The sequence below is a fragment of the Pantherophis guttatus genome, chromosome 10 (assembly GCF_059756535.1).
Source record: "Pantherophis guttatus breed Tessera chromosome 10, ASM5975653v1, whole genome shotgun sequence".
Classification (NCBI taxonomy): Eukaryota; Metazoa; Chordata; class Lepidosauria; order Squamata; family Colubridae; genus Pantherophis; species Pantherophis guttatus.
This window is the reverse complement of record NC_142072.1, coordinates 13,817,995-13,841,631: the sequence shown is the minus strand read 5'-3', so window position 1 is coordinate 13,841,631 and position 23,637 is coordinate 13,817,995. Positions and strand designations below refer to the sequence as shown.

Genomic DNA, 23,637 nt, shown 5'->3' with positions numbered 1-23,637 from the left:
TGGTCCAGATCAACCAAGTACTGACACCAGGGCTTCAGCTGTCTGCGTGTCAATAGGAAGTATGCACCTGCGAATAGATACATACAGAAATATACAGGTGATTTTTGAAAGCACTATCGTTTTAGATCAATTTGTTCCGGGCTCAGAAGGTGGCAGTCAGGTTACTTGAATTGAGTGGGACCACAAGGGCTGCAGAGAGATAAATAGTCCCAGACTCCTTTCTTTCATTGTCTTTGGCATCTTGGCTGAAAGAAGCTTCGTGTCTTTTTCTGGCAGGAAATCCATTAAAAGTCTAGATAAAAGAAGCTTTGAATGGAGTTGGTTCCCCCCACTGCCGCCCTTAGCTTTAACGCAAAGATTTGCGCCTCTTGTCCGTTTGTTACAGCAATTAGCGAAACAGAAGCCTCATATAACATGCACGGTTCCATAATTTTCAGGGGCGCCTGGAGTAAAAAAAGGCAAGATGGCGGCTGCCCTGGTGTGATCCACGCACATCTAAATCCCGCTGAGGTGTGATCCCTGGGGAGGATGCTGCCATCTCACCTTTTTTTTTTTGGACTCTACCATGGCTAGGTGGCTCAGTGGCTAAGACGCTGAGCTTGTCAATCAGAAAGGTCGGCAGTTCGGCGGTTCGAATCCCTAGTATAGGTCTCCTGTGTGAGCAGGGGGTTGGGCTAGATTACCTGCAAAGCCCCTTCCAACTCTGTTACTGTTATTGACCCTTCCCCCCAAGATGTTGACCTTTGCTTTGCTTTGCTCCTCCAACTTTTGCCTCCCAACACGCCACCAACTGAATAGAATAGAGTAGAATAGAATAGAATAGAATAGAATAGAATAGAATAGAATAGAATAGAATAGAATAGAATTCTTTATTGGCCAAGTGTGATTGGACACACAAGGAATTTGTCTTGGTGCATACGCTCTCAGTGTACATAAAAGAAAAGATACATTCATCAAGAATCATAAGGTACAACACTTAATGATAGTCATAGGGAACAAATAAGCAATCAAATCATATTGGGAAACAGTCAATATAAATCGTAAGGATACCAGCAACAAGGTCATAAGTGGAAGAAGATGGGTGGTGGGAACGATGAGAAGATTAATAGTAGTGCAGACTTAGTAAATAGTTTGACAGTGTTGAGGTATTTGTTTAGCAGAGTGATGGCGTTCGGGAAAAAACTGTCCTTGTGTCTAGTTGTTCTGGTGTGCAGTGCTCTATAGCATCGTTTTGAGGGTAGGAGTTGAAACAGTTTATGTCCAGGATGCGAGGGGTCTGTAAATATTTTCACAGCCCTCTTTTTGACTCTTGCAGTCTACAGGTCCTCAGTGGAAGGCAGGTTGGTAGCCATTGTTTTTTCTGCAGTTCTAATTATCCTCTGAAGCAGGGGTGGGTTGCTCCCGATTCGCACTGGTTTGCAAGAACCGGTAGTAAAAATTTGTAGTAGTTCGGAGAACCGGTAATAACATTGGCTGGCCATGCCCTGGAACCGGTCCCCGGTCTGGTCGCCGCTGGCTTACCCCGCCCACCTCATCAGAGGTTTTTTTTTTAAAAAAACTTTTAAAAGCATTTTTTCTACAACCTCTTCGGCGGAAAAAATGCTTTTAAAAGTAAAAACAAAAAGCCTCTGATGATTGCGCGGCTCAGCTGGGATCGTCAGTGGCTCCTGAAAGTATTTTTTTCTGCAACCTCTTCTGCCAAAGAGGTTGTAGGAAAAAAAATGCCTTTAAAAGCCTCTGGTGATCCCAGCTGAGTTGCCTGATGGTCAGAGGCTCCTGAAAGCATTTTTTTCTGCAACCTCTTAAGGTTGTAGAAAAAATGCTTTTAAAAGTAAAAAAAAAAAAAAAAAGTTGGTCACGCCTACCCAGTCACATTACCCCCACCAAGCCACGCCCACAAAATAAGCCTCGCCCACAGAACAGGTAGTAAAAAAAAAAAATTAGAACCCACCCCTGCTCTGAAGTCTGTGTCTGGCTTGTTGGGTTGCAGAACCAAACCAGCAAGACAGACACGGACTTGAGAGGATAATTAGAAGTGCAGAAATTTGCGGTCTCTAGCAAGTCGAGCAACTTATACGTCCGTCCGGACTTCCCGGCGTCAAGTCTGGGCTCAGCCAAGCGCTTTGCAGATCGTGGGAACCACAAAAGCCTCGCTCGCTCGCTCGCTCGCTTCTCCGCTCCCGCCTTCGGCCAGCAGGAGGCAGCCTTGCCTTTCCAAACCGGGCCCGCTTTCTCCCGCTCCGAGCAACCGTTCCAACTCTTCCCCCCCCCAACCCCAAGCTCCCCGTTTCGCTTTCCCTTCGCTGGAAGAAGCCCTGACGTCACTTCGGTGGCTCGCGTTCGTTCGTTCGTTCATGCTTTTTTTTCCCCCCTTTTTTTCCCCCTCCCTTTTCCTTCCCCTCTTTCCTCTGCCGAAGCTTTTCGGTTCCAATCAGGCTTTTTGGCTGTTTCGGGCTGCCTTGGAATCCATGGTTTGTCGGGGGAACTTTCCGCCGCGTCTTTGAGCAAAAAGGCAGAAGAGCGACGAAGAGGCTTATTTGGTGGTGGTGGTGGTGGGGGGGAGAAGGCTAACTTTTGGGGGGGGACGGGAGGTGGAGGGGGGGGCGGCAAGGCTTGTCCCGATGCAAGATGCCGAGCACCCGCGCTTTGATCTTCATGCTCACCTTCCAGATCTGCTCCTTGGAGACCGAAACGCCGACAGGTCAGTCAATTCCACCTACCCACCCCCAGAGCGATTCGCTCCGTTTGCTCGGCTCGAGGGTTGCAGCGTTTCTGGGGGTGGTGGGGTAATCTCTTCTAATCCCTTTCTCGCCAAACTCCCCTGTCCTCCCCCGACCGCGCTCGGGGACTCCAGGCTTGGCGGTTGCGGTGCCTGAGCGTCTTTGTTTTTGGGGTGTTTTGTGTTTTTTTTTCCTGTTTGTTTGTTTTTTTGCCTCCCCTTCCTCACACAACTTGTTTATCCCGCGGCTCGCCTCGCCTCTTCTGCCCGCGAACTTCGAAGGTTTTTTTACGCAGGAACCGAGCCAGAAGCTCCTTGGCTGCGGCCGAGGAAGAGTTTGAAATTGATGTGTGTTGTTGATATGTTGGGAATTGCCCCCCCCCACCCTCGGTTGGCTTTCCTTGAAGAGCTAGTGTGCGCCGGCTTTTTTTGGGGGGGGCAGCTTTGCTGTATTCCTTCCCCCCTCTTTTTGCAGAGGTTGTAAGAAACAAAAAAACAGTTGGGAAAGTCCTTTCTCTCTTCCTTTCTCTCTCTTTTCCTCTCCGTTTCTCTCTCCATCCCTTTCACACACTCTCTCCACCTCTTTCTTCCTTTCTCTCTCCCTTTCTCTTTTCCTCTCCCTTTCTCCCTCCCTCGCTCTCTCTCTTCCTTTCTCCCTCCCTTTCACACTCTCTCCCTCCCTCTCTCTTCCTTTCTCTTTTTTTTCCTCTCCCTTTCTCCCTCCCTCCTTCGCTCTCTCTCTTCCTTTCTCTCTCCCTTTCTTTTTCCTCTCCCTTTCTCCCTCCCTCCCTCGCTCTCCCTCGCTCTCTCTTCCTTTCTCCCTCCCTTTCACACACTCTCTCTCCCTCTTTCTCTCCCTTTCTCTCTCTTTTCCTCTCCCTTTCTCCCTCCCTCCCTCGCTCTCTCTCTTCCTTTCTCTCTCCGTTTCACACACACACTCTCCCTTTCTCTCTCCCCCCTCTTCCTTTCTCTTTCCCTCCCTTTCTCTCTCTCCCTCCCTCCCTTTCTCTCCCTCCCTCCCTTTCTCTCTTGCGCGGGTGCCTGTAACCAGCGCTGCAAGCGCTGAGGGGCATAAACCTCGTTTACTCCCGAGTATACCTGCCTAGGTCGCGTAGAGAGAGAGTCCCCTGCCCAATCCCCCCTCCTCTTTCCACCTCTCTGGGCTCCTCTCGAATGTTTCGAACATTCACACGGCGAATGTTTCCCAAGGCTCCGCGGTCCCTTGCTGAGTCTGTGCGAATGGATCCTGTCCTGCCCTCTCCCCAACCTCAGGAATGCCAGTTAGTGGCTCTTCTACGCTTTTTGGAAGGTCTCCTTATGGAGGCTTAAAAAGACTTACTCCCAAAGTAAGCGGGGTGATGGTGGTAGTGAGAATAACACAGCCCTTAAAAATACTTGCCCAAGCCAAGCCAAGCCAAACGAGCAAAGCTGCTGGGATTTGGACTTTGTTCCTTGATACCTATACACCCTCCCTTCCTTCCTCCCTTAGTTAACCTGGAACTAAAGGGCCTTAGAGATTTACTCTATGGTGCCTGGGTGGTGGTGGTGGGGGGGGCAGGGAAGGAAGAGGGAGAGAGTGAGGGAGCTTCCACCTTTCTTTCCTACTCAACAATCGCTCCCAAAGCTTTCCTGGGCTGATTCTTTCGTTTCACTGATTCTCCCTAACTATGACTTTTCCTTATGAATCTCAGAAGCCTCATCTGAGTGCTGGGGGTGGCTGGGGGCCACGTTGTTTTGTTACTGACCCCACTTTGTATTTAGGCACGAGAGGGAAAGTGAGTGGGAAATGCAAGGCAAGGACGCTGGGCTGAGCTTCTTGTTGTGAAGCCTCACTTTCCCTGGGGGTGGGTAGGTGGGGTGGTCTTTGAAGTGTCCCCAATGAAGCCGGGAGTCTTTGCTACACCGACTTTACCTACTAACCAAACATGCTATTTGCTAATAGCGGCTCTGTGCATAGGAAAACGGGGTTGATCTGTGTCCAAAACGGATTGATTGATGCCCGTTTCCTGTATATATTTTTCCTGCCTGGAATAAATAGTTTCCTTCCTCTAAATCCCTTTTTTTTTGTTTTTTGCCAACAAAGCGGCAGAAAAAGATAAAAAATGCCGAAAAGGAGGCTCCATTTTTTGTCAAAAAAAAAAAAAAAAAAGATAGCTGAGGCAGGCGAGTTCTCTTAAAGAAGAGGGGGGGGGGGCTTGATCTACCTGATTTCTGTCCAAAATGTAGATGGTTTGTAATCAAATTCTTATGAAACAAAGTGTTGTTATGGGTCTGAAGTCTTTTTTTTTCTCTCCTCTGCTCAAATGCTACAATTAAAAAAAACAAACCAAAAAGTTTTACTCCAGCCGGGGCATTTGGCCAAAGTTGACTGATATTTCTGTGGTGCACCAGCTGATGCATACATGGAAAAAAAAACATGTTTAGTGAGTTTGCAATGACCCCTTTGTGGCTTTTGCTGGCAGACAATCCCCTTAACCGAAATCCCTTTGATGGTTGTGTTTTGGAAGCCTTGTTGTTCCCCCTACTTTATTCTGGTCTGCTTTCACTTTTAGTGGTTGCCCCAAAAAAATGATCAGGTCTTGGGGGGGCAGAGGATAAAATGCCAGACAGATAATTTTGTGCAGAAATTATTTGCGGATACCTTTTTTTTTTTTGCTGTGTGATTTAAGGGGAATGGAGATGTTTGGCAAAGGATTTTAATGGGAGCCATTCTCCTTTTGATACTGGGGCATAGCAGATAAATTGAGTAGCCTTGGAAAGCTCTGATAAAATATTATTATATTCCCCCCTCCTCCCCCCGATTTTTCCCAGGGAGGCTCCTGAGTGAAAAAAGGACTGATGTTGCTGTTGTTTAAGTGGGATCCAGTTCAGTGAGAATGTAATGATCCTCTTAAGCTTCTCTTTCCTTGTCTTGCTAGCTGATAGTGGAAGCTGAGCAGACACAACCAAGGAGACCGTTCCATTGGTGCCTTGGTGCCTCTTTTCTGTTTAGAAGAAGAAATGTGCTTTTCGCAAGAAGTGAGATCATCATGTCTTCAGGCCAAGCAAGGTTCTTGAAATGGAGCTGGGTTGCGACAGATCTTACTCCCTTAAATGCCTGTACGGGCTATTTTCATCCTTGCCAGCAGCCAGATGGTCTTCAAAATGATTCAAGGAACTACAGGTAGTCCTCGACTTACAACCAGAATTGAGCCCAAAATTTATGTTGCTAAGTGAGACATTTGTTTAAATGAGTTTTGCCCCATTTTTACAACCTTTCTGGCCACTTGCTAATTGAATCACTGCCGTTGTTAAGAGAGTAACACAGTTGTTAAGCAAATCTGGCTTTCCCACTGACTTCACTTTTCAGAAGGTCAGAAGGACACTGAGACTGTCATAAATATGAGTCATTATGTGACCATGGGGATGCTGCAACGTATAAAAGTATAAAAAATGGTTATAAGTCCATTTTTTCCCAGTTCCGTTGTGACTTTGAACAGTCACTAAATGAACTGTTGTAAGTCGAGGACTCTCTGTACACAGCCTGGTAGCCCTCATAGAGAGCTGTGGCTCCCTATGCAACGCATTCGCAGTTCTTGTGATGGAGTGAAATGGTACCATGAGGCTATGGCTTCCTTATAGGACAAGGAGGAAGGCCTTTTGTTATGAGATCACATAATACGATGATTGTCTTTCACTCCATTAATACTGAAGACTCTTATTAAAGAGAAGGACCAGCTTGGAAAGGGTGGGGTGCAAGAGAGTCCACCCTTTCCTTCTGGGAATGGTTTGTTTTCCATGTTGGTGATCCTTCTTCTGATTCTTGATCGTATCCGACAACTCTGCTTCCATCCTACATTTCCTAACTGAAACATTAGGCCATGCTACAGATAATTAATTTCTTCAGTTTACCCATAGATGAATAGCTACCGAGATTTTAGCTGTCTTTGGTTGCTGTTTTTCCTTGGGAGGTAGGATGACCGCATTCCAAGTGGTGCCCTGTTTCCCCAAAAATAAGACATCCCCTGATAATAAGCCCAATTGGGCTTTTGACTGCATGCACTAAAATAAGCCTCCCCCCAAAAATAAGCCCTCCCCAAAAATATTTAAATGCAGAGCTGGATATCAGGTAAGACGGCAAGAGGAGCCCCGTCTTGCTCCACGTGTCCCAAAATAATAAGACCTCCCCAAAAATAAGGCCAAGTGCTTATTTCGGGGTTCAAAAAAATATAAGACAGCGTCTTATTTTTGGGGAAGCACAGTAGTTGTTCTAAGATTTTCTCAGTGACGTTTCCTCTTTGACATATGTGCCTTTCCTTGACCTGACATAACCTTTAAACAAATAGGTGCTCAGAAAACTGAGGACTTCAGGAATATTACAGCTGTAAAGATGCCTACTGGGTCAACTCATTAATGTGGTTTGTTTGATATTGAGTTTGTTAACTTTGGCTTATGGATTAGTGGTGTGTTACTCAGATTATTGTGACTCAGCAGTGAGGAAAACAAATAAAGCAGGTTTTATTAATGAAGGCGCAATTGGGCTTATGTTGGTGGTTTGTGTAGACGTATTAATCCAACCAATGAAAACAAACGGGGCTTACGGGATAAATACATCCCATCATCTTTCAGCCTATTGGTTCAAGTCTGTGGCAGGCATTTTGACGTTCATCAAATATTTGGGATTTCAACTCTCATACTTCCATCCTGACCCGCCACTGGGCGCTGTAACCATCAATGTGTTTCTGATTTCTAAACCAGCTCAGAATTGTTGACTTTGTCTGACGAGGATGCTGCAAAATATTCAGGATTGTGTGTCCTCCTTGAGTCTGTCTTGCGTTCAGGATTGCATCTTCTTCTCAAGTCTTATCTTGGGATGCAGGACATCGAAGTATACACTTGTTGCAAGCAGTGCATTTTCTACAGGTAGAGTACTGCATGCAATGCATTTTCTACAGGTAGAGTACTGCCCTTCTCAAACAGGGATTGGAAACAATGGCGAAAACCGTTCCCCTTATCAGAAACGTCTGTGCAATGTGTTCAAAACAGTATGACGACTCTAATGATTGTTATTTTGAATGTCCTTCTTGCACTTCTGCTTCCTGGCTGTCTGGAATAAACAGATGGGGCTCTGTGGAAAAGCCTCCTTCCTTTTCTTTTGTGATTTAGAATAAAATGAACCATCTGCTGTCATTAATGTGCTGCAAACTTCTTCTGGATTAAAGCTAGTCCTAGCAAGTTTGAAGTGCACAAGACAGGGAGATATTTTCCCCTCCCGTAGATTGATTTTTTTTATATCATAAACATTTTTTGGTAGGGGGTGACTTTGTAGCCACCTCTTGAATTTCATACCTCGCTGTTCTGCACCTGTTACTGGAGAGTTGGTCATCAAACGATGACTTTCATGTCTAGGTGTGAGAGATGATCCATCAGAGGTGAGAAAAGTCTCAGAAAGAGGCAGGGTGATAATGTCACAAATAGGGCATTGGAGTTATCACCTCAGATGGATTCTTTCCAATGGAGATTAGTCACAATGGAATTGTTTATCGGCCTCCTTGTGTAATTGTAGCCCTGTTTGTCCAATAAACATTGTAAACCCAGTGCTTAGATGGCAGGAGAATTCAAGCTGGCTTCACTTTCCCCCCACTCATTTGAAGTTCTACACAAACTGTGCCATCCATACATTCATAGACGTATTTGCTTGTGAAAAATCTGCATCCAACTTGTATGTATTTGAACCCTGCAGTGTTCCTTGGCTTAAGCTGGTCAGGCTGGCTGGAGGATGTGATCATCCTCCCTTTTCTGTTGTGCTTCTATACGCATTGTAGAAACACACAATACAGGTAATCCTCGACTTACGACAGTTCATTTAGGGACCGTTCGAAGTTACAATGGCACTGAAGAAAGTGATTTAAGACCGTTTTTCACGCTTAAAACCATTGCAACCTCCCCATGGTCACGTGATCAAAACTCCGATGTTTGGCAACGGGTTCATATTTATGACGGTTGCAGTGTCCTGGGGTTGTGTGATTCCCCCTTTGAGACCTTCCGACAAGCAAAGTCAACAAAGAAGCCAGATTCATTTAACAACCATTACTAACTTACTAACTGCAGTGATTCACTTAACAGCCGTGGCAAGGAAGGTCGTAAAATGGGACAAAATTCCCTTAACAGATGTCTCGCTTAGCAGTAGAAATTTTGACCTTCATTGTGGTCGCAATTCGAGGACTACCTAGACCAGTGATGGGGAACCTTTTTGTCACCGAGTGCCCAAACCAGAAATCGCTTAACATGTGCATGCATGTGCGTGCGCCGGAGACCCGAAGACCATCTGGCTGGCACGTGTATGCCTATTTTTTTGGCCGTTTTTGGCTGTTTTCAGACTGTTTTCCGGGCTGTTTCGGGCTGTTTTTCGGGCCATTTCTGGCTGTTTTCAGGCTGTTTTCAGGCTATTTTCTGGTGCGCCAGTGTGCAGGAATCCAGAAGAGCAGCTGGCGATGGTGCATGTGCCCACAGAGAGGGCTCTGTGTGCCACCTCTGGCACGCATCCCATAGGTTTGCCATCATGGACCTAGACACTACCCCAGGGGTATTAGGAAGAGAGAGGATAGTGTCTAACAGTGTCTAATGGTGCCAATAAGTACTTATGCGATTGTTTGGAATTGTGATAAGGGGCAAACAACCCCTTGGAGATAGACTGTAGTGGTCTGTAGTGATCTGTAATGGTCAAGGGTAGCCCAGGATATCATAAAAAGTCAATATGGCAGTTGGGATGCTTTTGATTTTACCTGTTGCACCTAAAAAAAAAAAAGGCTGGAGCTTTGATCATAATATTGTGCTTTTCATCTTGGATTTTTTTGACCGCAACTTCTGACAACTTGGATGATGGTCTACTTGGATGAGGAGAAGGAACGCAATTGTAGGTCAGGAATTTAGGATGGAACACCCCCCCCTCCCCAGATTGGTCGTCTTCAGCTCAGTTTTCCATAAGAAGTTGCAATTATGTGATGTCCCTGCCTAATGTACAACGTGATTGAGACCTGATGAAAATAAAGTATATATATTTTTAGAACCCACCCCAACGTGTTTCTAAGTACATGAATTCTTGTTTCAGTTTTTCTTTTGGCTAAGCCAGGGGTCTGCAACCTTAAACACTCAAAGAGCCATTTGGACCCATTTCCCACAGAAAAGAAAACACTGGGAGTCACAAAATCCTTCCCGTGCCTGATTATTTCCTGAGCGGCCCCAAAACTAGCATATGTAGTTGAATTAAACGTCACCGCTACCGGCTTGGCGGAACCGGGCTGAACCGGGAGGAGCCCACCACTGAACCCCACCCCTCCCCTCGGGTTTCTCCATGTCAATCAGAGAACATTGTCATAGGAATCTCTTCCCTACTGGGATGGAGAATATAAGATTTCAGTAAGTAGGTCTGTGTTGCGCTTTGGTTTAGCTTCCAGAAGGTAACTCGGAACATGAATGGAACACCTGTCTGCCCTTCTTTACAACAGCTGCATCTTAGCCTGGGATGACAAACTCCAAATTCTTTTTTTGGAATCAGATGTCCAGTCCTATGAACAAATGTGCCTGCCTCATGTGATTGCTTGCATTTTTTTTAAGAAACTCTACGCTTGGCCTCCAGCCATTCCACACAGCTCTTGTGTAGCAGTGTGCAAAGCATCGGTGCGACAGCAGCTTGAGACAAGCTATGTGTTACGTTCCCGTGTGCTTCCACAGACCAAGCAGGAAATGAAATCCCATTTTTTTTTATCCATTACCAGGAGGCAACAAAGAAACCAGCCAACATCAAAATGCTCCAAGAGCTGACGGATATGCTAAAATAAACAATCCACTATTTCTACTCCAAGAGCTGGCATAGCCAGCCAGAATTTATCTAGCTAATATAATAAATGGAGATCAGAAAAGCTCATTTCAATCTGGATTCAAGAGTTGGAGGAAGCGTGAATTGGAAATGGCGAGGCTAGCTATAGTGATTCATTTTCCAATTGTCCGTGATCCCGAAACTTCCATGGGGATCTAGAAACACATTTTTTCCAACTCACCCCTACCCAGTTTCTTTGCTAATAAAAACTTAAATTCATTAACACTGTTCTTGGCAAAAGAAAGGCTTATTCCCCCTTGGCTGTTAATAAAACATATTATTTTTTTATGGACGTGCATATTTATTTTGCATCCTGAAAGTGTATGAAGAGAAGGAAAGGAAGATGGGGAGGGTATTGTAGATCAAATGTCAGTGAAAAAGTGTGAAGGAAGTGGCTACATTTAGTTCAGAGAAAGATAAACTAAGATCGTGATGGCGAACCTATTGCACGTGTGCCGGAAGTAGCACACAAAGCCATCTCTTGGGCACGCCTACCATCGCCCGTTGCTCTTCCAGGTTCCAGAGCGTACATGGGCACTGGCCAGCTGGTCTTTCCATGTGTGGGAGCGCTGATAACTGGAAGAGCAGCTCCCTGGCCTGCATGGGTGCGCTGGGAAGCTGAGCTTCCAGTTTCCAGCACACATGCATGCCGGCCAGTTGGTCTTCACATGTGCATGCGTGCCAGAAACCGGAAGACCAGGTGACTGGCAAGCATGTGCATGCCGGAAACTGGAAGCTCAGTTTCCTGGCACACGCATGCACACTGGAAAGCTGCTCTTCTGGTTTCCGGTGCGCGCGTTCTGGTTTTGGTACTTGGTGATGAAAAGGTTCTCCAACCCTGATCTAAGAGGAGGAGGATAAGGCAGCTTTGTAAATATCTGAGGACAACATTCATAAAGAGGATGGAACAAGATTGTTGCTTTGAAGTATGGGTAGTCCTTGATTTACAACTATTAGTTTAATGACCATTTGAAGTTACAACGGCACGAAAAAAAGTGACTCACAATCTGTCCTCACACTTGCATCCCTATGATCCCTGTAGGGGTCACGTGATCAAAATTTGGTCCCTTGTGTTGTATTGTTTTGATGATTAGAAAAAAAAAATAATAAGAAAAAAAATGACCTTTTTCTTTTCTTTGTAACTGTAGAGTAAGATTTTGTAACTTTGTAAATGATTCTATTTCTTTTTTGTTCTCTTTCTTCACTTGTTTTCCTTTTCTCCTTTTCTCCTTTTCTAGTTTGTGTTACTTTATGTTTTTTTGGTGAAACCTTTAATAACACGCATGTAAAAAAAAAAAAGGGATCATTTTACAAGCATTACTTCAGCTTGCCGATCTTATGCGGCATTAACAGCAGTGGCTGCCGTGTTCATCCAGTCTGCAAAAGTTCATTATCTGCTGATATTTTTACAGTAGTGCAAATATTTACAGGAGAACCTCAATATTTGCAAAGAGGTGCTTGCGTGTGTCTGTTTGTGTGTATGTATGTGTGAGTCTGTGTGCATACCCACCCAAAGTCTTGCTCTGTGAATAATATTTCTAAGCTCGTTAAGAATCAAATGCATCTCCTTTCCCACATAAACATTTATGTTCTAAAATAGAAGATACTTTAGTATCTTTAGAACTACTTAGCTTTAGTACCTTTCAGGGGGTTGTTGGAACGACCGTTCCTTTCATCTTTTAGCCAGTGGCTGGGAATGATGGGAACTGCCTTCTCCTCTGCTTGAAGGAAAATAAATTGGAAAGGCTACAAACAACCTAAGCTGAGACTCCCTGGGATGTTATGTTGGGAAAGATTTCAAGATGCTGGTCTCCCACCAGGAGGTGAGTGACCTTGCTGGAGAGATAGAAGAGAGAAGAAAAGAAGAGAAGAAACAGGGTGATGATTGTAGCTTAGCATGTTCCGGCATCCCAGGGCAGGATGCGTGGGTGCCAAAGGCGGCAGTTGTTTTGAATATGATTCGGGTTAGAACCCCTCTCCAGATGTACCGGATGGTGGAGATTTTAATTAGGAAGTCTGCTGTGATTTCATTCATGCATTAATGATCGTCGTGGCCCTAGTTTCACCGCTGTTCCTTTTTTATTTTGGCCAGAGTCCTTTTCAAGATGTGCTTATCCAGTGAGCAGAGAAGACAAACATTTTATTTATTTATTTATTAAATTTATATGCTGCCCGTCTCATTCTGCCAAACAACTCCAGGCAGTTTACAATTAAAATGATAAATATTTACATATTGTTGTGGCCTGCCAGCGGATCTGGCAGCAGATTCGGACAGTGAGGAGGTTGGGGAGGAACATGGGCCAGTCCTGGAGTCTGCGGAAGGCTCTGATGAGGGCTCTGCGTCGGAGGCAGAGAGGGGGCCAGGGCCAGATGCCAGTTATCAGCTGTCTTCGGAGTCAGACATCAGTGAGGCAGATAAACAGCTGGAGCCTGTTCCCAGTGTGCACATGCGCAAAGTTACCAGACGAAGGGAACAGCTAAAGAACAAGAGTCAACTTGGGAGTAAGGCCACAGGTGGACGATGAATGGCCCCTCCCAGAGGGAATAAAAGAGGAGCGAAAGGGGAGTGGAGTTTGCAGGAGGCAATTAATTCATTCCTGCATTCTTGCCAAGTAGTGCGGTGTCTGAAAGATATCAGCCTGGCCACTCTCCAAGCCTGATAAAGGTCGCTAATTGTGGACTATCTTGAAAGACTGTGGGAGAGGAAAGACTTTGCTGGAGAGGAATTCACTGTAAATCAAATAAAAGGGGTTTATCGGGATGAGGACTCGGCTTTGTGCTGCTGGGGAACCCTAGGTCAGAACACATATTAACAGTAAGCACAAAGCAAAACAAAAGACCAAAGCAAAAGGCAAGAATGGTTCTTCCCTATTCATCTAACAGCACCTCCAAATACCCTCATCAGGGCTCTGAGTCAATCAGCAGAGTTGGATTCTAACACTTTTCCAAAGATCAAACAGGTAGGGAGCAGACATCACCTCCAGCAGCAAGATGTTCCAAAAAGTGGGGGCTGTGGCAGAGAAGGTTCTACTCGTAGCCGAAATTCCTTGACGGATGGGGTTGGCAGCATGCCCCTTCTGCCAGGGCAAGTGGGGCAGGTCACTCTCATCGAGTGAGATGGTTCTCCAGGTAACTTGGTTCTATGCCGTGAAAGCAGGGCTGAAATCCAGCAGGTTCTGACAGGTTCTGGAGAACCGGTAGCGGAGATTTTGAGTAGTTCAGAGAACTGGCAAATACCACCTCTGGCTGGCCTCAGAGTGGGGTGGGAATGGAGATTTTGCAGTATCCTTCTCCCAGGAGTGGGGTGGTAATGGAGATTTTGCAGTATTCTTCCCCTGCTATGCTCACCAAGCCACGCCCACAGAACCAGTAGTAAAAAAAAATGGATTTCACCACTGCGAGAAAGGCTTTAAAGGTGATAACCAAAGGCTTGCATTGGACCCGGAAGCAAATTGATAACCAGTGAAGCTCATGCAACAGTGGTATCCGATTCTGATTTCTCCCTTGATGTTCTTCTAAGTCTCCAAACCTTTTCCAGATTAGGAGTTTGCAAAACGCAGCTGGATCCTTCCTTTTAAAATCTCACCCGGGGAACACTTTCCTACTCTTGATTGCTTGCCAGAGATTGAATTTCCTGCTCTCTCTTGCTCTCTGGCCAGGGTCTAGATTGGCAGATTGATTTAATTTTATATCTGAACTTCTTGGAATGTTTTCTCCCCTTCCTTTCATCATGTATGAAGTTGCTTATAGAATTCTGTAGATTATAGAAAGTGCAATATTTGTTGCAATGGTTGTATAACACTGAAAACCTGCAGATAGTTACTGCCTTTACCTTCTACTAGTGAAGATATAGATCTCTCAGAGATATCTGGATGGTTCTCATTGGTTACAGACTAGATCACAGATGGGGGAACTTGTAGCCTACCAGGTGTGGCATGATATCCAATGCTGAAAGATGCTGATGATTAGCTACAGTATAGGACAGTTACACCTGGAAAACCATAGTATCCTCATCCCTACTATAGAGATAAATGGAATCCTTATCTGGAATGGATGTTCTTACATTGGAATGGTCCTTAGAATTACTGATCAAGCATATATTGATTTAATATATATGGGACAGAGCGGGTGTGTGTGTTTCCACTTACCTTTACTACCGGTTTGCAACGGGAGTGCGGATCACCCATGATGACGTCGTGGCGGGTGGGCGGAACCTCCCGCCGGTTTTGCTATCAGTTCTATAGAACCAGGCAGAACCGGGAGCAATCCACCACTGGGACAGGGTATGCTATCTTTGTCCCTACCATCAAGAACCTGGGAGTAGCACTTTATATGTTTGATACCCTTCCCTTTGCTGATCAGAAATTTATTAATAAATTATGTGAAGTTGAGGATCAAAGAAGTCACCCAATAGGCCAACTCTGCAAGAAGCCAAGGGAATAAAACCATGCTACAGTGATTATATGGAGGCTTCTATTCCTTCTTAAAGTTCCAGCTGGATCATAGTAATATATACTGGTACCCTATGGTTAATTCTGCTCCTCTGAGTTTCCTATTGGCTCCCAGAGCCTCTGATTGCTGTGATCTCTTGAATATCAAATGAGTGCTTTCTCCTTTAAAGGCCTCCTTGGAATTGAGGTTGGGGATGAGATGAATTGGCTTGGCTTCCTTTCACCCTGTGGACGCCCTGCTACAGTTATTGCCCTTTCTATCATCATCAAGGCAATGGAGTGTAAAGGATGGTGGGAAGGGGGAAGAAGAAAAAGAGGGTTCTGTTGTTAAAATAAATTAAAGACCATAATGATGTCTTTCTGGCATATGCCTGACCACAGGATTTTAAAGGATGTGAATGGATTTGCCGAGTTTCTTTTGAGCAGGAGCTATATTGGAAAATGTGCTGTAAGACTGAAAAAAGTCTATGGAAGCCGATCAAACAACGATCAGTACTTTTAAACGCAAAGAGATTGACTGCAAAGTCTTCTATTTTGAACAATTGGTTTGTTTGGACACCATTTGAACACAAGGATACTAAACTTCTGGTTGGGTTTGTACATTTTGGGGATTCTGCCAGTTCAGTCTTGTGATTTTCTGAAAATGTGAGTGAAAAGAGTGGAAGTATTTTTTCTGGCTTGGTTTTTTTTTAATGTTTTAGGGATATATTAAGGAGTAAGGGTAGGGATGAAGGCAAATCATATACTGTCATCTTCTTATTCTTTTCCTAATCAATGAAACAGTCCAAAACCATGCTTTTGAGTTTGGGTACCCAAATGGATAAAATTTGTGCCGTTATTCCCATCTCCATGTGGTCTTTGGTTCCCCCTAGAGCCATTAAATGTACTTATTGATTACAAAAAAAAAATAAAAAAAAATTGCTGGCTGGTTTTTTTGTTTTTAAGACTTAAGTTGGAAAAGCTGAAAGACCCAAGATCTGACCTCATCCAGAGCTTGTGTCTCAGAACTGAAGAATTGCAACCCAAATTGGCTTTTTGAAATACACAAAAACAGAAGAAGGGGTAGGAAGCCAACTCAAGTAAACACAGTCAACTTGTAAAGTGGGATGGGGGCGGGGAATGAAGGTTTCTTGCATTTATGTACGGATCACATTTCTATAACCGCGCATCTTAATGAAATGATCTTGGTTTGGTTTGTTGGTTGTTTTCTCCCTTGCAAGGATGTTGGTCTCTAATCTGGCATTGAACCTGGGCCAACATCTGCACTGGCTTTGGAAGCAAGCAAATTAAAGTGTGGGTTAGAGGCTCCCTCTGGAGCGAATGGAGAAGTCTCAACCTTAAGTCTTTTCTGGGCCATTAAAGCATGACTAATACGCATTGATTGGGGATCTGGTCATGTTTTCCCCTTGACTGCTTTTTAGCTGGTGGCAGCAAGGTCCGTTACAAGCTATTGTTTTTGCCTTATGGGTTGTGCAGCACTGGGATTTCATAATGGTCAGGATGTAGTGCGTGAACAAAAGACCACTCCTAATCGGAAGGGGAGGCCCCTGCTTTACAAAGCCATGGTTGATTTATGTTTTGGGGAGGGATTATCTAGATGGATGGCTGAACCTTGCCTTACTCTCACAGTCAAGGTTTCCAAGAACCACAACATCTTGTGCCATAATAGACACATCTCGCCCTTTAAGGCTTGATTGAGACTCTCGATAGCGTAAGTACGATCAGGGTGGATTTGATTTAAATCGAGTTGATTTAAATCACAATTTAAATCACGATTTAAATCACTAGTAAAAAGGCTTGATTTAAATCAACTTGATTTAAATCATAATTTTTAAAGAGCAACTGTCATCTCTGCTACTCCTCATGCTACATAACTAAGCTCCATTTCATGCTGAATAAACTAAATTATTTATGTATCTTAAATAGAAAACTATCTTACGATAGATTTTTACCCCAAAAGTTTTTATTAAAATAAATTCGATAAAAATCAAAAAAATCCGATTTAAATAAAAAAAAATCCGATTTAAATAAAAAAAAAATCTGATTTTTTTGATTTTTTTTAAAAAGATCATTGATTTTTATCCACCCTGCTCTCACAGTCAAGGTTTCCAAGAACCACGACATCTTGTGCCATAATAGCCACATCTCACCCTTTAAGGCTTGATTGAGACTCCCGATAGTGTAAGTAGGATACAGAAGTTGGCACTTGTGTCAAATCGGGAGTTCAGAGCTGCATTACAGTGGGTGAAACTGAATCCATAATCACATGCAGAGAAATGTAATGGTAAGGAATTGAATAGCTCGTTGCAACACACCACTTATTCACCATGGGGACAATAGGGAAATAATGAGGCTGAATAACTGCCTAAGAAAGAACACGGGAAAAAAAAGTCTAATGTGTCTAAAAGGGATAACACTAGGATAATAAAGAGGAGAATAAGCCACAGGGATAATAAAACAAAGACATGAATGAGAAATAAACTGAATCAGAAGCTGTTCCTATTTTCTAAATTCAAAAAGTATGCTTCTAAACTAAAAGAGTCTAGCACTCCACAAAAGAAGAAAATAGAGATTGGCCCTGAACTTATGATACCAGCTGGGACCAGAATTTTCCTGGCTAAGAAGATGGTTATTGAGTTGTGCTTAATTTTACGACCTTTTTGCCACCGTTGTTAAGTGAATCATGTGGTTGTTGACGAACGGGTGATATTCACTTACTTTCCCTACCAGTTCGCAAATGTGTGCACACCAGTGGTGAAATCTAAAATTTGTTACTACTGGTTCTGTGGGTGTGGCTTGGTGGTGGTGGGGTAATGTGACTGGGTGGGCGTGGCCAATTTTTAAAAAAGACTTTTAAAACCATTTTTTCTACAACCGCTTCAGCGAAGGAGTTGTAAAAAAAATCCTTTTAAAAGGCTCTGACAATCCCAGGTGAGTTGCCTGATCGGCAGAGGCTTTTTTTCTTTTAAAAGCCTCTGACGATCCCAGCTGAGCCGCGCGATCATCAGAGGCTTTTTTTTAACTTTTAAAAGCATTTTTTCTGCCGAAGAGGTTGTAGAAAAAATGCTTTTAAAAATTTAAAAAAAGCCTCTGATGATCGCGCGGCTCAGCTGGGCGTGGGGGGTGGGGGCAGGGATTTTTGCTACCAGTTCTCCGAACTACCCGCTGCCATCGCTACCGGATTGGGTGATCCAGTCTGAACCGGGAGCATTTCACCCCTGGTGCACACGCATGCGCCCGGCCTTTTGTGCATGCACTTTGCTGGCGCGCGCACCTACTGCACATGCGCCCGGCCTCAAAAATGTACCTAAATAGGATGGCATAGAGCCGGGGTGGCTGGGCAGGCCCACCCATGATTTCTGCTACCGGTTCGGGTAAACCGGTCCGAACTGGTTGAATATCACCTCTGTTGACGAATCTGGCTTTCCCCGTTGACTGTGCTTGTCTAAAACTGGCTGGGAAGATTGCAGATGGTGATCATGTGACCCTGGGATATTGCAACCCTTGTAAATAGATGCTAATTGTTAAGTGTCCAAATTTTAATCAAGTGACCCTTGGGGATGCTGCAGTGGTCGTAAACGTGAGGACTGGTTGTAAGTCATTTCTTTTCAGTGCCATAACTTCAAATGGTTCTTAAAACAAATGGCTGTAAGTCAATGACTACCTGTACACAGTAAAAGGACAGAAATAATGAAACCATAATGATAGCAAAAGAGCGGAGGGATGAATGCTAAGAGTGAGCTAAAGCAAGTTTTCATCTTGTATATGAAACCTCTTGTAGGGCAGCCTTTTAATACTGTTGCTCCTTTCTATGAGCTTGAGGGGAAAAATCCTAGAAAAAAATATGTGTCATTTGGAACGCTCTTGAAAGAAAATTATTATGTTCTTCTGGGGGGGGGGGGGAAAGAAGCAGGAAAACATTTTTTTCTTTCCAAATGATTCAGTTTCTCCAGCTTCAAGCCCAGGCAACTTTTCAAAGTTTAAAGACCAAATTAAATTCACATTAATATCATATGGCTCTTAGGTTTTTTTCCCTCTTTTTCCTCCTTTAATAAAATAATAATAATAAAAACTGTTCAAAGATTCATACTACCTCCTAGAGTTCTAAGTTGGAAAGTAATTGAAGTACTGGCTGGGGAATTCTGAGAATTGAAATCCACACATCTTAAAAGTTGTCAAGGTTGAGAAACACTGCCTTAGGGAAATGGAAACAATAAAATCCACAATGATTCTACTGTCTAGATCTGCGGGAGATGGAGTGGCAGAACCCGGAGGCAGGGTTAAAAGAGGAATCAGCCTAGAATCCCTACATAGCCACAAGCAGACTAAGCCCAATCCCCTCTTGAATTTTGTGACCTTCCAAACAGATACTATTAATTGAAAAGATTCCTGTCCCTAGGCTCTTTAGCAATACATTTGTTTAATTGGACCTTCCCATGTGGACCTGGTCTTTACCTCCTAACAGGATGTTGAGATAATGCCTTTGGAACCATAGTTTATTGTTATGAAAAATCCTCACCCTTTTCCTGGTCTTATGTGTCTTTGCATTTCAGAACAGCTTAATAAGGAAGTACCATTGTTTCCAGCTGTATTATTATGGCTTCCTGAAGGAAAACATTCATCAAACCCAAAATATCCCCCCCCCCAACGAATCAATGCACAATGATTTCCCACCATCCAAAATCCATTTCTGGCAGCACTCAAGTCAAGGAGTTAACCCTATACCCCCAGCAATTTTATGCCCTCCAAAATCACTTCCTTACAGCTCTGCACCAAAATATAGCAGGGCACTGAAATTCCATAGACAGATTCACAGTCCAAAGACTAATCTGGTAATATATGGAATAAAAACACCCCACGTACAAGTATAATGTGCCCAAGGGAATAAAGAAAATTGTTTTATAGAGAGAGGATTTCCATTCTTGGTTTACAGGGAGGTCAAGATCTCTATTCTCTGAACTTTTAGAAGACTTTCAGGAGTGATATGCTATCCTAATGCAGTTTTTCTTTGATTATGGTGGCCATGATTCTTTGGGGTAACTGTAACTTCTAGTTAAGAAGACTGGGGGAATCCACTCATAAAATGTAGGGGATCCTTGATGGTCATCTAGACCAACTATCTGCCTGATGCAGGAAATCCACCATTGGAGCATTCCCAACAGATGATTATCCAGCCTCTATGGACCATTACAGATTAATAGAGTTGGAAGGGACCTTCTAGGTCATCTAGTCCAACCTTGCACCCAATCAGGAGACTCTATACCATTTCTGACAGATGGCAGTCCAGTCTCTTCTTGAAAGCCTCCAGTGATGAAGCTCCCACAACTTCTGAAGGCAAGCTGTTCCATTGGTTGATTGTTCTCATTGCCAGAAAATTTCTCCTCATTTCCAGGTTGAATCTCTCCTTGATCAGGTTCCATTCATTATTCATTGTCTGGCCTTCAGGTGCTTTGGAAAATAACTTGACCCCCTCCTCTCTGTGGCAGCCCCTCAAATGTTGGAACACGGCTATCATGTCTCCCCTGGTCCTTCTCTTCACTAGACTAGCCAGGCCCAGTTCCTGCAACTGTTCATCATATGTTTTATCCTCCGGTCCCCTAATCATCTTGGTTGCTCTTTTCTGCACTTTTTCTAGAGTCTCAACATCTTTTTTATAGTGTGGTGACCAAAACTGCATGCAGTCTCCTAGGTGTGGTCTTACTAAGGCTTTATAGAGTGATATTAGTACCTCACTTGATCTTGATTGTATCCCTCTGTTAATGCAATTTAGGATTGCATTGGCTTCTTTGGCTGCTGCCTCACACTGTTAGCTCATATTTAACTGGTTGTTCACATCTAAGGCAGGGGTGTCAAACTCGATTTCATTAAGGGCTGCATCAGGGTTGTGTTTGACCTCATGGTGCCGGGGTGGGCATGGCCAGGATGACATCACTTGTGTCAGGGGCACCCATAGTGCCCTAAGCGCTCTGGCAGCGAAAACGGGCTTCTGAGCTCCGTTTTCGGCTGCGACAGCCTCCTGCAACCCTCTGCCAGCAAAAATGGAGCTCCGGGGGTGGGGGGGGGATGACGATGGGGGATGGACGCAAGTCCCTTATGAGCTCCGATTTTGCCCTCCTGCAATCCTCTGCCAGTAAAAATGGAGCTCGGGTGGCAGAGGCACTACAAGCCGGTCCTTTGCTATTTCTAGGGCACCCCGCAGGATGTATCTAAGCACCATGCAGGCCAGATCTGGCCCTCGGGCTTTGAGTTTGACACCCCTGATCTAAGAGAACTTACCACCTCTCATATACATGGTTTCCATTATCAAATAGCCAGCAAATTCCTTCTAGCATTTGCTCAACATCCAATTGCCTACACTCTCACATCACAAATTCTAATCCTATCTTGTAAAGAAGTAAAGGGTGAGTAACTTTTTCGCCCTCTTCTAATTAATTCTCTTTTAATTTGGCCCTTGACTGAAGCTATCTTTAGGCTAGCAATTCCACCTGCTGCACTGCCTCAAACTTTTTTTTTTTAAATGGAAATCACTCTGGCGTTCATTCACATATGACTGTGTAAATAAACAATCCACTTAATGTTGAGCTGTGACATTCCATTAATCAATTTATTTAAATTGATAGAGGTAAAAGAGAGGACCTCACATAAATTGGATACCATTAAACGGTTGTGATTGGAATACAACTATTTACTCCAAATAATACTCTGAAGATTGGAAATGGCATCTTTCAAAGTGATCAGTGCCATTTTTTCTTGTGGGAGAACCGTTCCAGGAATGCTTCTTTTGAGAAAGCGTTAGCTTTCTGTACTTTTCAGAGTATAAGATGCACTTCCCCCCACCAAAAGAGGGTGGAAATGTTGGTGCATCTTATAGACCGAATACAGCTATTTTTGGCTCCTCGAAACCTCGCCCTGCGCCTCCTCTTTTCGCCAAAAACAGGCCCATTTTTGCAAAAAATGGGGCCTGCAGAGTGCTCCTGGGGGCTGGGGAGGGCAAAAACACGACGTGGGGGGGGGGATTGGGAGGCCAAAAATGGGCCCATTTTTTGTAAAAACTGGTGTTTTTGCCCTCCCCAGCCCCCAGGAGCACTCTGCAGGCCTCCCAAACCCTCTGCAGGTCTCATTTTTGCAGAAAATGGGACACACAGAGGGTTTGGGAGGCTGGCAGAATGCTCATGGGAGCCGGGGAAGACATTTTTTTTTCTTGTTTTACCTCTTAAAAATCTTGGTGCGTCTTATACTCTGGTGCGTCTTATAGTCTGACAAATACGGTAATTTATTGATTTCTAATATAACTGATTTCTTCCTAAATTTGCAGGCGTCTCAGGAAAGTTCTGTTCGGCTTTGCTCAGGAATTAAATTTTGTTACCATGGAAGTGGGGTCTACTTCCTTGTAGCGATGTGTTTTGTAGCTATGTAACCTATTTGGGAGGGGTATTTTGGGAAGCCACCAAAGAGCTCCTCTAAAATTGTTCCTCAAAATGCCAAGGCACTGGGATTCTTTCAAAGCTTCCAAGGGTCTCTTTCAGTGGTGGGTTGCCCCCGGTTGGGACTGGTTCACAAGAACCGGTAGTAAAACTGGCGGGAGGCTCCGCCCACTGACCTGGACGTCATTTGCGCGTGCGCGTGGGCACGATGCAAACCAGTAGTAAAGGTAAGTAGAACCCACCCCTGGTCTCCTTTAAGGTTCTCCTACATAAATCATCCACATTTTTTTCCCTGACAATCCCAGCAGAAATATCTTCTCTGCAATGAACACGTGTTTCCATGATGCTAGGGTGGCCCTCAAAGCATCTGCACCAAGCTATTGAGAAGATGCAGCATCTCAAAGCTTTGAGCATTTGATCGCGAGCAGACTGTTCACAAAGCAACCCCTCCAAACCCCTCACCTACCCTTAGCATTTGCATCTGCAGTCCAAGACTCCGATGATTAAGTGCATTTATTGGGTTACGGACAACTGCAATTAATATTGTGTACTATTTGCAGCTTCTGCTTTGCCACCAGCAACATAACTTAATTTGTTTGTGCAATGGATCGGCCATTCCTCTTACGTCTCACCTGTAAGGGGATCCATATTTCAGAGCAAGCTGCAGCCAGCTTTATACAAAGTGCAAATGAATCTAGTATGGTCTTTGGAGCACCCTTTGTGTATTAAGAGGCAACTAGGCAGAAGGTTATGGTTGTTATGTCACAAGTCAACCACCGTGTTACAGGTTTAATATCAACCAGCTGCACAATCTGGCTCCACAGCCTCGATTTTTTTTTTCAAGCCCCCACAACGCGAGTATTAATGCACACAACTTAACGTGTCCCATTCAATGTGCTCCGAAAACCTTTTAGCTCTTGCTCAATGAAATATCACTTCCAATCTTCTGCTTGCGGTAAGAGCTTTGCGGCCTGTCTCACGCGTTTCGCCTCGACTTTGCATTCCATTTTTCTTATAATTCTTGGGTTGATTTCTTGTGCCGCTGATCTTTGGCACGGAGGATGCCCTCCTGTTCTTCGACTCCGCTGAAATGCTTTCAGGTTGTTATGGGAGGAGCTGAACATCTTGCCAGCCTTTTTGTATTTAAAATTTGGGAATTTGCACCAGCTGTAACATCAGATGTTG

At 44.2% G+C, this 23,637-nt stretch overlaps 1 protein-coding gene across 8 annotated transcripts in view; it reads left to right on the top strand.

Moving 5' to 3' along the window:
* Window positions 1–2,296: 2,296 nt before the first annotated feature.
* Window positions 2,297–23,637, top strand: part of PTPRU (protein tyrosine phosphatase receptor type U) — a 408,282-nt gene continuing 386,941 nt past the window's right edge. For all 8 annotated transcript variants that reach the window (XM_034413695.3, XM_034413698.3, XM_034413697.3 and 5 more), the window contains exon 1: window positions 2,297–2,701. In XM_034413695.3, coding sequence (XP_034269586.2) covers window positions 2,629–2,701 — 73 coding nt within the window. In that variant the 5' untranslated portion in view covers window positions 2,297–2,628. The remainder of the gene's footprint in view (window positions 2,702–23,637) is intronic.